General features: G+C 40.7%; 1 protein-coding gene across 1 annotated transcript in view; it reads right to left on the bottom strand.

The window, feature by feature from the left end:
* Positions 1 to 296: 296 nt before the first annotated feature.
* prkcz (protein kinase C, zeta) overlaps positions 297 to 14,994 on the bottom strand; it is a 128,239-nt gene continuing 113,541 nt past the window's right edge. Inside the window, exons 17-18 of the mRNA XM_073470402.1 lie at positions 11,650 to 11,765; positions 297 to 1,874 (exon numbers count right to left, since the gene is read on the bottom strand). Of these exons, the coding sequence (XP_073326503.1) occupies positions 1,787 to 1,874; positions 11,650 to 11,765 (204 nt within the window). The 3' untranslated portion in view covers positions 297 to 1,786. The remainder of the gene's footprint in view (positions 1,875 to 11,649; positions 11,766 to 14,994) is intronic.

Here is a 14,994-nt window from a genome sequence, read left to right as displayed (position 1 = left end):
GTGTGTTTCTTTGTATTCAGCACCACTGCTAACAAAATGCTGTCTGTTCTTCGCTTGTACACTACAGTCACCAGTGAAAATCTGTTTACATTGGGTCTCTGTGCCCCTATCAGCACAGCTGCACAACACACAAGTCCACCCGGCCGCCCACTCAGAGGCTAAAGGAGCGTTTCTGATGGATCTCTGAACACCTTGTTTTATTCCTTTTAGAAATAAAACAATATTACCAATACATTTGAATATTATTAAAATGATAATTGTCTGCAGACACAGATTTTTGTCATTTCATTGGAATGTTTTATAACCAAAGGACCAATCTAACACCATGTAAACCCAGCCTTAATACAGAGATGGAAACACACAATGAGCCCACAATGGAAATGGAGAGACGTTTCCACGAGACAGCACAACCAACGGGTCATGTGATCTTTTTGACCGGCTGCAGATGGTCACGCAGTGGCAGCTGGTGTGGAAGAATCTGAGCTCGCCAGCAAGCCTGTACACACTGTGGAGGCTGGAGCCAATGAACTGCTTTGTTTTTCAGCTCAAGTCCTGATATAATGTGTTTCTAAAGCTGCCAGACTGATTGGCAGCGAGCATACCATGGCCTTTATACACCTTAATGCTGGGTTTCACCGCAAATACAGGACTGTATGGACGCTGTCTGCTGCACAACCCCCGTCTGTGACTTTTCTAAATGATAATGTGGTAAGCAGGACACAGTCTTCACTATTGTATAAACCAGGCTTCACCCTTGAGCGGCCACCAGCCAACATCATTTCTGATGTTGGCTTGGATGCTACTCTTGAATCTATAGACCAGTCAATTCTCTGAATTAATTCATTAAAAGACAAAAGAATCAATTATGTCCTCCAAAAATATTGATTCCCCGAAAAATTTAAATAGTTTGGACCAACCCCGGCAGAGTCTAGCCATGAGTGAAGAAATGTTCAATAAGATTTAAGTGCAATCAGAGACATTGTAATTAATACGATCTTTGAGGCACTTCTTAAATAAAAAGTAATCTCCCAGTTTGTTTTTCCCCCCATTGTTCGTGAAAATCATAAAAGATAACAAAAAGAAACGTTTGTGGTTACAGATGAAAATGTGCCACTTGCATCAATAAAAAGGCATCGTCAATTTTGGATTCACTACCTACATTATGATACACATTTTTTTCAATTTTGTCGTTGTACATTCTTGTTTCACGTGAGGCCTCGCCCCCTCCCCCCCCCCACAAGATTAAAAAAATAAAGAAGGAAATAACAAAAAAAGAAAGTGCACATAAAATTTCAAGTTCTTCAGCAGAACTGTCATATTTATCCAGGGATGTGAGACGGGCTGTGTTCATGACGGCAGGCACAGAATGAAACAGCTCTCTGTTGAGATTACAAAGCTGGTCGTGCTTTGACACGAGGATGGACATTCTGAGGGGGGAAAAGAATGAAGCCAAAGGAGAAAAAGAAAAGAAAGGAAAAGGGGAAGACAACGTAACGACAGGGAATGTTCTTGAAGTCCAGTGTCTTTGTTTTCCTTGTACATACCAAGAAAGAAGAGTTTGTACCCCAACAAAACAATCTGAATCGTCCAGGAAGGAAACTCTCCCGTTCTCCTTTTTGCCTTGTCGTGTCGACAGGTCCAGAGGGTGAGTTCGTCCTCCCTGTTGTCCTTTACTCTTCCTCCTGCTCCTCCTCGCCTTTCAGAGTTGGCTCGCAAGTGTTTTTTTTGACTGAGACGGCAGCTTGGACAAACAGTAGGTGGGCGAAGGAGGAAGCTGGTCTCTCCTTCATACAGACTCTTCTGTGGATAGCAGCAGGGGGTTGATGTATTCAAATCCCTCAAACTCTGACTGGTCTATTCTTTTGATGACGTCCCTGAGGAGAGGGAGACAGAAGGAAGAATTAGAGATGTTGTTTCAACACAAAGCCAGAGTACAATGCTATCCAGAACAGAATCTTTTTTTCAAGGTTCAGCGTTTAAGGTAATTTGATTGTCATTATACAACACTATAATCATAAATACATACACAAGCTACAAACATAAAGAATAGTCCATTTCCTTAATTTGTGTCTGGGTGAATGTAAACAGCAGCATATGATTAAATGGTGGCATCTTCATATTAAAGGTTTGAAATCAGGTAAACACTGTCCATCAACTTTGACTGTGTGTGAGCACCCAGCATCAATGATGGAAACACAGAATCCACCTCGCCTTGTCCTGCTGTGGTCCTGCACTCTGTCAGCTCAGAACAGATTCGGCCCGTCAAGTACAAAAGCTTGTTTCGAGATGCCGTGGTGGAGACAGGTCTCTGTGGGCACAACAGTCTCTGATTTCATGTTGTTTGGCCAGCAGCTCAGCAAGTTGAGTCCCGTTTGTCCATTCCATTTTCCTGCAATTGGACATTGGCCAGGAGCATTTTAAATCCAAGATGGATTATCATGGCTCCCATCCTGGGTGTCTCCCCTGTCCTCCCTTGGGCAGTCCAACTGGTCAGGTTGGATGGTCAAAAGATACCGTGGGCAGTGGTCGTCTCAAAGTCTTCTGCTTTAAATCCAAAACCTGCACTTTCTTCTCCCATGCTAATAAAATTATTTCTGCCACGGGCAATACATGCTTCAGCAACAAAGCCAAAAAGTAGAGAGTAGAGAAACAGCAGGAAGTCAGGGGGAGAGAGGGAGATTGTTCAATGTCATTCCCCCACTGGATTCAAACAGACTTTTTGATTTCATCCTGACTGGAAACATCACAAACTGGATGGTTCATCATGGCCCAGGACAGGAAGTCTCTACAGTGGCTGATTAAAATGATCCAGAACATCACTGGTACCATCTACAGATCATCAGTGACATCAGTGAAGTGAGATGTCTGCACAGAGCCCAGAGATACTAAAAGACAACACCCACCCAGCCACAGTCTGTTCACCCTGCTGCCACCTGACAACAGATACTTCTGTATCTGCTGCCACCTGACAACAGATACAGAGTATCTGCTGTACCACCAGACTACAGAGCAGCTTTATTCCTTAACACTCCACCATCAATAGTTTATTTTTCTGACTCGATTACTATTTGTTTATTAGTCTGTATTAGGGCTGGGTGATATTACAACAATTCAAGATATATCAATATTTTCAAGCGAGGTATCGTTTTAGACAATACCGTTGATATTAATATAGGGTGACAGCATCTCTCCACCGGACAGCTCCGCCCCTGTCATTGGTGTGAGGGAGACACACTGCTGCTACTCTGTGAATCAGTCTGTTAATTATTCACCAGTGTGATGTAGACCTGTATGTTGCTCGTGCTATGCAAAATCAATCTGTGAAATGAAGCAATGAGCAATGAAACACTGCGCTGTGTGTGAGACAGTGCTGCTTAACTGTGTCAGGTAAGAGTGTGTGTGCTTGGTGGATCATAGCGCATCGTTACTCTACTTCTTAATTTTAGTCAGTTGTGTGACGGTGAGACGGTGACAGATGTGTTTATAAAAATATCCCTCGCCCTCATGTTCATGCTATAGTGCATAAATGAGATTAACAGCCTATTATAACACCCTAAATAAGTAAAGATATGTTAAACTGTTGTTCAGTCCTAGATTCATTTGAAAGGCAATGGAAAAGTACTTTTTAACTCGCCCACAAAGAATTTGAATAGTCTCAAACTATAATGAACTTATTTGATACACTCATGCTACAGTTTTGTGACCTGTGCTGGAAACCCCTGTAGCACCAGTGCTGCGTGCAAAGAAGAGTTATTCACAGCTATTCATTATATATGGTATTCATTACAGTTTTTCATTTTATGAAAGCTATGTTTTGCAGCTTTATATTTTCAAACAGGGAAAAACCCTGTCTTTGTATTTTATTTAGATCACATTTGGTGTTTTTTTAAAAAAAAAGGCTTCTGACATCTCAAATATGGCTTTGACTTACAACTGAACACGCAGCCCACTTCGTATGAAATACCAAGATATATATCTTATATCAACATTCAGCCTGAAAATATAGAAGTGTGACTTTTTGTCCATATCACCCAGCCCAAGTCTGTATAGTTGTTTTTTTATATGTAGCCTAGGGAACTACAGCAAACATGTCATTATGCAATCTTGTATTGCATAAAAATGCTCTGCACCTTAACCTCTAGATTACCAAGGCTTCTTTTATTTTAACACACTGAATTTCTGATAATACCTTGAAGTTTGATCACGTATTTGGCAAGTTAGGACATATTTGTATAGTACATATAATTGTCAGTGTGTCCTCCTACAACATTTCAGCTTAAGACTCTAAACATTGTGAATCAGTTTTTGGTAGCAAAAAAAAAAAAAGTCCCTAGTACCTATTGTGGGTCGTGTAGGACACATTTTCACCTGCATGCTGACTTTTTTCAAAAACTGTAAGTAAAATTTCTGTAGTTCATAAATGGCTTAACAAAGTACATTTAATAACAAAAACCTCTGTGTTTTTCTTGATACCTGCTGCTACTCTTCTGCAGAAAGTACAATCATGCAGACAGCTGGAAACCATCTGATGGATCGATTCTCCGGTCTTAATTTCTCTCCGAATAAACTCTTAAAAACCTGTAAAAGGTCATTTGTTAGTACATGATGTCAAGTGAGAGAGAAAGAACGTGGTGTAGACTAATAAGTGGAGGAACTCGAGCTGCTGCTTTGTTTCCTGGGTATGATGCTTCCATTAACAAAGGCATAATCACAGGTAAATGGAGCGGAACCGAATAACTAGTGGGCTCAGACTGGTTGGGTAAAAATAAATGTACTCCCATAGCAACACTGCTGGCTTCGTCTCTTGCAACAACAGGCTGTTTACTCATCTCTCTCTCTCTCTCTCTCTCTCTCTCTCTCTCTCTCTGTGTGTGTGTGTGGTGATGGTGAGACGAGGAACTGAAGCCCAAAAAGGAGAAAGGAGGCCTCTCACTGGGAAAGGCTGAGAGGCTTTCTCCCTTCAGACACTAAGCAGAGGGCTTTGAAGTTAAAACAATAGGTGCGTTCACTGGACTTCCCCCTGGTGTACCAGGTGGGTGGGGGTCTTACTTTAGAGGCCACCGGCAGTGTGGAACAGGTTGCAGATCCCACCCACATAGAGTGCAGGGACAAGTGAATGAAATGCTACAGTGTCTTTGTTTCAGTTTGCCGACTAGAATACTGATGAAGCAAATATTTTTCCTCCATCTGATCTCATGTGAAGTACTCTCACTGTAGGAGTAGGTCAACTACCAATACAACAATTAGATTTAGAAAATGGTGTTTTTCTATTTGGGAGATTCGGAAAGAACAGAGAGGCTGAAAGCAAGACCACAGAGAGGGAAACACAAAAACGAGGGGAGAAGGTTTTGGGGAGCGACCAAAACAAACAGTGTGTTCAACCAACGTAAATGTTGCCCTTCTTCCAGGTTTGGATGACTTGAAAGCATTACCAGATGCAGACTGAAGAGGAGAGATGGAGAAAGGGACGGAGGAGGGAGTGAAGTGGGAGAGACAGAACAAGAGTAAGGCAGGGAAGAATGAGGATATCTGTTTTTCCAACTAACATTTTGGACCAAGTATAGAGTGCTGCAGGGTTGACGTATTTTTGGAGCCTAACCTGGAAGTTAGCACTGCCCTGGTTCCCTTGGCAAAAAGCCTATGGGATTTTCAATTGGATGTTGGGTTATTACAGAAAATAAGCTCTGTGGCAAACACAAGTTTCTGATACATACAAGTTTTGTTCAAGATAATCCTCACAGATGAACACCACTTTTAGGATTTTTGAAGTGTAAATGAAAACACTAGAAGTAAAGGGCTAAGATCAGGCCAAAACAAACAACATTGCGGTTGCATGACTTCAACGTCACCACCACTAAGCGTCTTACTACACTATACTGTACACACTTTACTATAAACTGATTGATCTACAAGTTGTAAAGTTAGAGTTAGAATAGTTTGTAACTGCAGTGGGCCTGTAAAGACGGACTAGTGAGTCTCTGTGTTCGGTGTGATGATGTTTAATGTCCCCGGCAACCTCTGTAGTCTCATTTAGACACTTGTTAGCAACCGCCTTTTTAAAGACACGTAAACACTTTGAAATTCAAACATGGGGTATTTATTGATGTATTTTATGTCGTAGAAAAAAACGTCTCTTTAGCTTGTGTTAGCCACAGACATTATTTAAGGCATCTAATTGAAAGTCCATTCAAAAAACCCAGTGATTTTGAGACAAGGGAACTGGAAGTGCAGAAATGCTAACTTTTTTCCAAGTTTGGAGACCCATTCCGGCAGCATTCTATTAAAGGAACAGTTCATACAAAAATGACATTTTTTTGGGTCTCACCCCTCATGCCCCCAGCGACTTACCCCCATGCTGATACTAAGACCTAAAATGTAACATTAGATTTTTGTGACGCAAGCTTCCAGGCAGCAGGTAAACACTGAGGTATGCAGAGATTTTAAGTTCTCGTTGATCTCTTCTAGCAGCACATGAACACGTTTGAGCTTGTGCACTCATTTTTAGCTTAGTGAAGATTTCGGCTTTAAAAAGGGTGTAAATAGGATCTCAGAGCTTCCAGATACTTCGATAATGCCAAGTATGGAGCCACTTTATGGTTTTTGGGTGTTTTTCTTTTTACGTTGTATAACAGGTCCCCAGCTTCTTCAGTTGTTCACGAGAATGCTGCAACACTGTTTTCCTGTGAAGCTCCACAAGTGTTTTGTGGACTATGAAACTTCACCTGACTTGACATCGACATGGGGTAAGTAGATAATGGCTGAATGGCAATCTCCTATATGAATGTCAGTACTAATGACTACGGTGTGATACTGAAAGCTTTGTCCACTTGGTCTGAAAGTCACCACACACCACAGTGTTCATACAACTACTGACAGAGAGGTTTGATTAACTCTCAAGTGTTCAAACTGAATGTGCCAAACATTCTTAATTGACACAATGACTTGAGTGGACACAAACAGGTGCAAATTTGCTTTGACAAGTCTGAAGTGAGTAAAGACGCATCCGTGCAAGTTGGAAATGTTTCCGCTAGAGCAAATATAATCAATAAACTGTCTTAATTCAAACAGACATTTGATTTGATTTGAACTATTTTCGTGCGCACATGATGGAATTAAAGTTACATAGTATGAACAGACCAGTAAGAAAACGTTACACATGTTGATTCCATTTGATATGATTGACTGTTTTGTAATTTTAGTGAAGGGTAACAAAAGAAGGGTGGGAGGGAGTTTGTATTTATTTGATTAACAGTTTTCATCTCACATTCAGAAATAGGCTACTTTACTGATCCAAGGGTAGAACTTCAGTCATGTTACAGTTGCTTCGCCCAAGAATAGAAATGTAGCAGCACAGACAAAATATAAAAAATGTATATGTATATATAATGTATATATATATATACATATCACATCAGCAACCATGTACACTGTGCATGAATGAGCCAGTGTAAACAGGAAGCAGATCGTTTGCTCTGTGGTTTGTTGCTAAGTTGCAGAAAATACTACAAATGATTTTTACTTCTTCTCTTTAATTATTTACTCTTATCGTTACTTTCTAATATATGTACCAGGGCTACAGTCTTTTCCAAAAATCTCTGTTTTAGGGGTTAAAAAATAATGAAATTAATTAAATTAAATCAATTAGGTGAAGAAAGAATAAAGTACTTAATGAATTAACTAGTTACTTAAAATACAGCACTTACAGTGCTAGGGTGAGAAACGGGTTCACCCGACAGACTGGAGCAGTATTGTCCCTGAAAATTACCACCAGGGACCAAGGCTACAGAGGAAGAAAGTACACTACTCTAGGCACTGACTGAGGCTGCCATTTTCTAAGACAGGGAGCTGGCATAGAAAAACTAAAGCCTCTCTCCCCCTCCCCTTACCATGCTGGCAAGGGCCCCCAGCAATCCTGGCTTTTAATGTCGCAATGTAAATCTCTAACATGGAGGGTTTACCCTTCTCTCTCCCAACACGGCTCTCACTTCTCTTTCTTCTCGTGCCAAGCCCATCACGAGTGGGAGAGAGGGGAGACTGGAGAGCTTTTTGCATCACCCCCTCCTAGCGCGAGTGGGCGACATCAGCCCCTCTTCCTTGGTAACAGAGGGAGAGAAAAGGGTGGGGAGATAAAGTGCGAGACGCAGGAGGAGGCGTGCGTCTTCTTTTGATGTGCCGTGGTGTTTGATGCCAGTTTGATATCTCCACTACTGAACTGGCAGTGTGCTCTCCACCCTGTTCTACCCTGTATCTCCCTCCTCCCCTCCCACCCAAACCTCTCCCACAATTGCCTCCTCAAAAGGCTGTCATGGACTCCCGTCGTCAAACTGTGTCACAAATGAGCCTCAGAGCCGTCTAGCTGCCCCTTATGCTTATGCTCAGCCCCTTAATGAGCTGCGAGGCTCTCCCACACCCAGGCAGATCAGCGTCTACTGATCAGCAGAGGAGTGTAGCACCTTCAAACCGCGGGGGAGCCATGGTAGCTACCCAGAGACATCTGTCATGGGTGCAAAGCATGATGGGCATGTAATACGGTTCCAATTAACACTGGGGGCTCCTGTTGCTCTGTGCCCTGTCATTTCACAATGATGTAGTCACTGCTAAGTGCTCAAAAGTCTTGAGTTGCACAAGCAGGGGAAAGACATGACGGTGCCTATGTCAGTCTTTACTTAGCCCAGGTACTAAATATGGTGCAGTCAACAACCTTGCTGAACCAGTGTTGATCATACCTATACTTCACTGACAGCTTGAAAGGCACCAGTCAAGAATAATATGATAGAAATGACGATGAATGGTATAGATGATGAACAGAGCTCCCAGCTCTCATGATCGCTAAACAGTGTTTAACCTCACACCAGTGCTAGCTTGTGTCGTGTGGTGTATTTGTGATGTCTAACAGCACCTGATATCCCTGTTTTGATCCCAAAAAACAGCGTGGGCATTGCATCCAACTTTTTTTTTTTTTAACCTTCCGAAACACTCAAGCTGACAATCATGCCCACTTTATGCAGGAGTGACCAGGTGTGCTAGGGTACGACAGCAAGCATAATTTGGACTTCTCTCTTAAGCTTTCAGTTTTTGTTCTCCAAACAAAAGTTCTTAAGTACAAAACTACCGTCTTTCAGGGAATGACTGTCTGATAGTATCCGCCTTATGACCAGTTGTATGATTAATTGTGCTGGGACTACAAAGACAAGCAGTAAAGTGTTTTAAACCAGGTTTTTCACCCTGCCCTCCAGCATGAACGTTCAAAACAGGTACAGACACATTTGCATTTAGATGTGGTCGGATGTCATGTCATATGACCCAGTTTGTTTCAAACATACTGAACTCTGCACTCAAAGGGCTAGTGATTAAGGATGTGATGGTATCAAATTTTCATGCTACAATTACTTTAGTCAGAAATATTAAGGTAAACGATATAATTGTGATAATCATCAAACTTTTCTGAAATATTATTATTTTTTTCTAAATATAGAAACATTATTTCAAACTATGATTGTCTTGGATTTGATCAAACATAACAAACTGGATCGCCAACAATGAACTGTATAATACGGTGGCCCTGAAGATCAAAATATGATATTTAAGAGAACAAATTGTTTTAGGGAACACAACACTTTTTCAGAAAATGTAACAACATTTCAGAGTACAGAAAAGTGGGACAACACTTCTTGATTGTGATTGGACAGACCTCAAGTCCCTGTCCGTTCTATGTGATGTGGGCGTGCTGACTGCCATCTACTGCAGATGATACGCTTGATGGATATGTACCTCTGTACATACCCCCCGCAGTTTGTACCTCTTACCTCTTAACCCATTTCAAGAGCTATCCCTTTAAAATGCCCCAAAAAACCAGGAAAGAACATTGAACTGTCGCCAGGAACTTGGGTTCTGTCCAATCACATACAAGGAGTGTTGTCCCACCTATTCTGTGACATGAAATGTAATTGAGTTTTGCTGAAATGTTGTTTAGTATATATCAACTTTCAAGTTTCTTTACTGTGGCCTGTCTGTGAGCTTTTACTGATGGAAAGAGTAATAAATGTTTGATGCACCTAGTGAGCTTTTCTACCTGTTGTCCTCTCTAAAGAAGGATGATTGTGTCTACCTTCTTGTGTATTTAACAAGCAGCCTTAGCTAGACTGTGTTGTTGTTTTATTTTTTCTACCTGTTGCATGTTGGTGACATAAAGCAATGCTCCACTATGCCTCTGAAATGTGCTCTGTGCCCCACCTTGAAGAGAGGACTGCCTTTGTCAATGACCATATACAGTGTATAGAGAACCTAATTCAGAAGTGCAGGTAGCATGCCAGCCCATCAGTTAATTAGTATATTTCTATCCCATATTTTTTCCATGTTATAGAGGACCATTGGCTACACCACTGTTTGAGATTACAATACTATTAAAAAGCATTCGTACATATTCTTTTAGTATTGATTAAAATGTTCATAAAGATCCCATTCTTTTGGTGGCCAAGGCGCATGGTGTAATTCATTTTCAGTTTAGCTTCTGCTTTTGATTGTTGAGACATGGTTTGCTGAAATCAGTCCAATTAAAGCTCTGCAGGACAAATATAAATGTTGGAGCCTGAAAAATCAATCCAGCATGGATTCAAATGAAAATGTTGTCTGACATAAGCATGGTAATATCTATTGGCAAGGCCTGCCAAAGCCTTATGGAATCCATTTTGTGACAGCAAAGAGGAAAACAGGCCATGCCTGTGTTTTCATGCTGTGGCTGCAGACAGTCTGCAGAAGCGGAGCCTGCACTGTGTCTGTTGTTGTGCCAGATCTCCGCAGCCTTTTCTCTCCAAAGGTAAATCTTAAACAAGGGCTGCAGTCACATCCCGAAGGCTACACGTTTGCATCAATCAGAACAATGTCCCTGGTGGATAAAAACACCACGTTGGGAACACGCAGAGGGGGATGTTTTTCTTTATTGGTTGCAGAAGTCTTCTGGGAAGATCGCACAGCATCTAGTGTTTGTGTGAAAATTCATGTAAAGTCAGACCTCCTCTCAGCCTCTATTAGACCATGAGCGGTTAGACTGAAGTCCAACTGACAATTACATTTATTTTCGGTAAGAAATCACTGATTATCTTCTCGTTATTTTTTGCAGCTATAGCACATTTTTGGCATAGAGTGTTGACATCAATACTGTAATATGATTGGTGCACTACACTGGGCACAAGATTACGTCGTTTTCAACAGCCGTGGAAGTTTGTATTTACACTACTATATTGTTTTAACTTAGCCGACATCGTTATTTGTTACCAATGAACGTGTTTACCTGCAGAATGTTCCAAACAGGTTTTTTTTAGCTTTCCACAACTTTCCCAGTGTTCTGTCACTCCTGTACCAAATTGTGTTGCATCGAATTCAGAATGAGTGTATATTTACATGAAACAATAAAGTTTATTAGTGTGAACATGAAATATATTTTCATTGCACTATATTAAACTGGGTTATATTGATTACTGTCAAATATTTAGTGTAGTGGATTACATTTCAAGTCTTTTCAAACGGATCTTCATTCAGAAGTGTGCAGTTTTCACTTGACTGATTCACTTGTGAAAGAGTGCTCTGAATTATTCACATAAGGTTGACTTTAATGATGGCAGTGATGTGAGTTGAAGAAGCAGTACTTACTCATCATCTGGTGTTAGCTGCACTGGTTCATTAGTAAACTGCGTGTCAAAGTTTTCGAGGCCGTAGTCATCCGAGATTTGAGGTTTGAAGGGTGGCGTCACCTCTTTCTTCTCCAGCTGAGTAAAAAGAAGCACATAAAAATGCATTATGTATAACAACTGTTTTTACTTAATAATGTAGGAAAAAAACAAAGGGTTTTCAGCACATCATGTGCTTTAAATTTTGGAAACTTTCTGCAATTGCAGGACACAGCATCGATCAAACTGGAACAAAGCAGAGGCATCACTAAAGATATGGAGTTGTATTCATTAACTTCACATTTTTTGTTTTTTTGAGTATCTTCACATGCTTCATATCACTAAAATCTATACAACCTAAGCCTGAAGGTTATGTAAGTCAATAAACCATAACATATAAAATGATTAAACTTGGTCATAAATTAAAAATATTGGATGTTTTTTTATTATAATTGACTGAACAAAAACACAAAACATGTTGAAATGAACACTCTACAACTCATCTGAACTTTGTACATATTGTAGTTTTAGATATATGCTCATTTTATGAGCAGAATACAAAGGCATTTTGATAGTTTCATCTGCAATAGAAATATTTTAGCGCCTACATTGATATTTTTGTTTATTGTGATGTTATTTCTTGGAGTATCTTTAAATGCTCAATATGCGCAAAACTATAAAAATTAAGGATAATAAAACTATAAATACACTATGCTCAAAAGTACTATTGCTCTCAATCTCTCTCTGACAACTATCAACCTGCTTCTCTGCTCCTCTCCCGTAACACACTGGCACCACGGCACATTATCAAGATGTTTTTCACCCCCTTAACAAAGCGCAATGACCTCATGACGCACCTACGGCGTGATGAGATGGAAGGCAGAAGCCTCAGCTCCATTGCAAAACGAATGAATGCTCTAGCTATTATGGGTTTTATTTTAGGTTGATTTAAATGGGAGAGGGGTTTTCCTCTCGTTCAGTTTCCCGTGACAGAGACATGGTCAAATAAAATTACATGTTTTATTTCTTCACATTCTGTGTGTGTGTTGCAGACAGCAGCAGCAGGGCCGGGCGGGCTACTGTGAATACATACCAAAGAAGCAAAAATAAATTACAGTGGACCTTTATGTTCACTTAAAGGGCCATCATCCAACAGGTCTTCCAGCCCCCACAAGGTGCATTGTCACACTGAGAGCAAGAACCTTTTTAACACTACAAATTTGGTGATTTGTTATCTTTTTTAAAAAACAATTCCTCTGTGGTGAGCTTGAATAGCAGGTACAGTAGAGATGTGAAAATACAGTCAAAAACAGTATTAATAACGCGTGTGCAGCTGACTAATCTAACAAGGTACTGAATAAAGTAGGCTATGTTTGAAAGAGCTGGGGATCAAACCTCCGGCGCTGCAATCTGCCTACAAGTGACTATACAGAGCCGTCCACACCAAGATCAATAACTAGGCTGTAATAATAACAATGTAAACAGCGACACCAAGAACGCGCTGCACAACTGTGTCAGCAGCTTAGGAAAATGAATACTGATGGATAACATGGTTATTGGATAATTTACCGTATTTGAGCAAAATCAACAACAGCTACCAACAGCCATAGTCCTTACAACCTTAACTAATGTGTTGTCACAGGTTAGATTGTCAAAATTGGAAAATAACAGCTTAAATCCCTGAGGAGCTACATTAGCGACGGTTGCGTCCACAAGTATGCAGTCACCTATAGTTCCCACAAACAATGTAATGAAGATGCTCATCAGAGGGGATTTAGAAGTGGGTATATGCAATGCAGAGTGAAAAATATGTAGTTACACATCTTTAGTTTATTTAACTTAGTTCACAGAAGAGCTGTTAAAGTTAAATATCAGCTGAGGCAGTCACATTAACATAGTTAGACCACATACATCTGCTTCCTGTGGAGTCAACCAGCTGAAATTCGGACAGCGCCACTCTGCCATTGCTGAGCACATTGTGGTCAAACGGGGTATAAAGTAAAATCCTGTCATCATCAGGATTCAAGCAGCCCCCCCCTTTTACCGTCATGACGTCACCACGGTAACACAGCAGCAAACAGGTCATATGAAAGGAGAAACATCTGTATGGGACGTTATGTATCTGTGCATCCGACGCCGCCAAGTACTGCCACAGACTGTCCAGGAGCTCACTGATGCCCTGATCCAGGTCTGAGAGGAGATCCCTCAAGACACAATCGACTGACTCATCAGGAGCATGCCCAGACGTTGGCGGGAGTGCATACAGGCATGCGGGGGCCATACACACCACTGAGTCACACTAGTCGTTGCCGTCATAAAATTCAGGCGAGTTGGATCAGCCTGTGATTTCAACTTTTTCTTTAATTATTGGTGTGATTTTGAATCCAGCCCTCAGTGGGCAGATGATTTTGGTTTCATTTGTTATGTCATTTTGTTCTCAAAAAATTATACAATGTACATCATCACAAGATTTTCAACTTGAATAATTCGTTCATCAAGATCTGATGTGTGATTAAAGTGTTCCCTTCATTTTTTTGAGCAGAGTATTTGTGAGCTGTTTTTGAAAGTAGCAGTAGTTCTCAGTAGAAAGCAGTGGTCTGAGAGCCACAGACGGGTTGGGATGTCGGAAAGTACTGAGAGAGACAGACTCCCACATGGATGATCTTTGTGTTTGCTCTGAGACAAATGTGTGATTTTGGGCAGTATAAACAAAATCAACTTGACAGCACAGGATCTGCTATTCCAATAATGATGAATGTTTGACACATGTTGTAATTGACTTATAATTGCCTTTATGTGAGACAATAGAAAAGGAAAGGAACCTTACACATTTAAGATGATCAACAGTGACTGAGCCTATAACTAAGAGTGTGATATACAGTACTTTAGACAAGTTTAAACGCTGTGGTTCTTTTCCATATAGTCACATCTGCTACAGTAAAGGATGGACACCTTGTTGCTACATTTCTCTGTTGCAATGCAAAAAAGGGAGAGAAAAACAACTGAATGGAGAAGGTTGAGGCAGTAGAGTAATTGTGCCCAAGTGATTCAGCCAGGAGAGTTTTTGTCTGATTTGTTTCCATGGTTTCACACCAGTCCCTCATCCTGTTAAAATGTGCTCTGAGGACATTTTCTGAGAACACACTGAAGTCAGGTGGGCACGCAGTTGCACAGATTTGCTCTCCATGTTGTTTTTGGTTGTTTCCTCAATCCAAGAATATGCTACTTTTCAGAAGCTTGGTTAGAATTAGATTGAGAGGAAGCTTAAAATAAATGTAAATCAATATGTTTTTGAAGGCTAATCCAGGTGCTGTCACAAAGTACATGA

Source organism: Pagrus major, chromosome 7 (genome assembly GCF_040436345.1).
Source record: "Pagrus major chromosome 7, Pma_NU_1.0".
Classification (NCBI taxonomy): Eukaryota; Metazoa; Chordata; class Actinopteri; order Spariformes; family Sparidae; genus Pagrus; species Pagrus major.
This window is presented reverse-complemented; position numbering and strand designations above follow the sequence as displayed.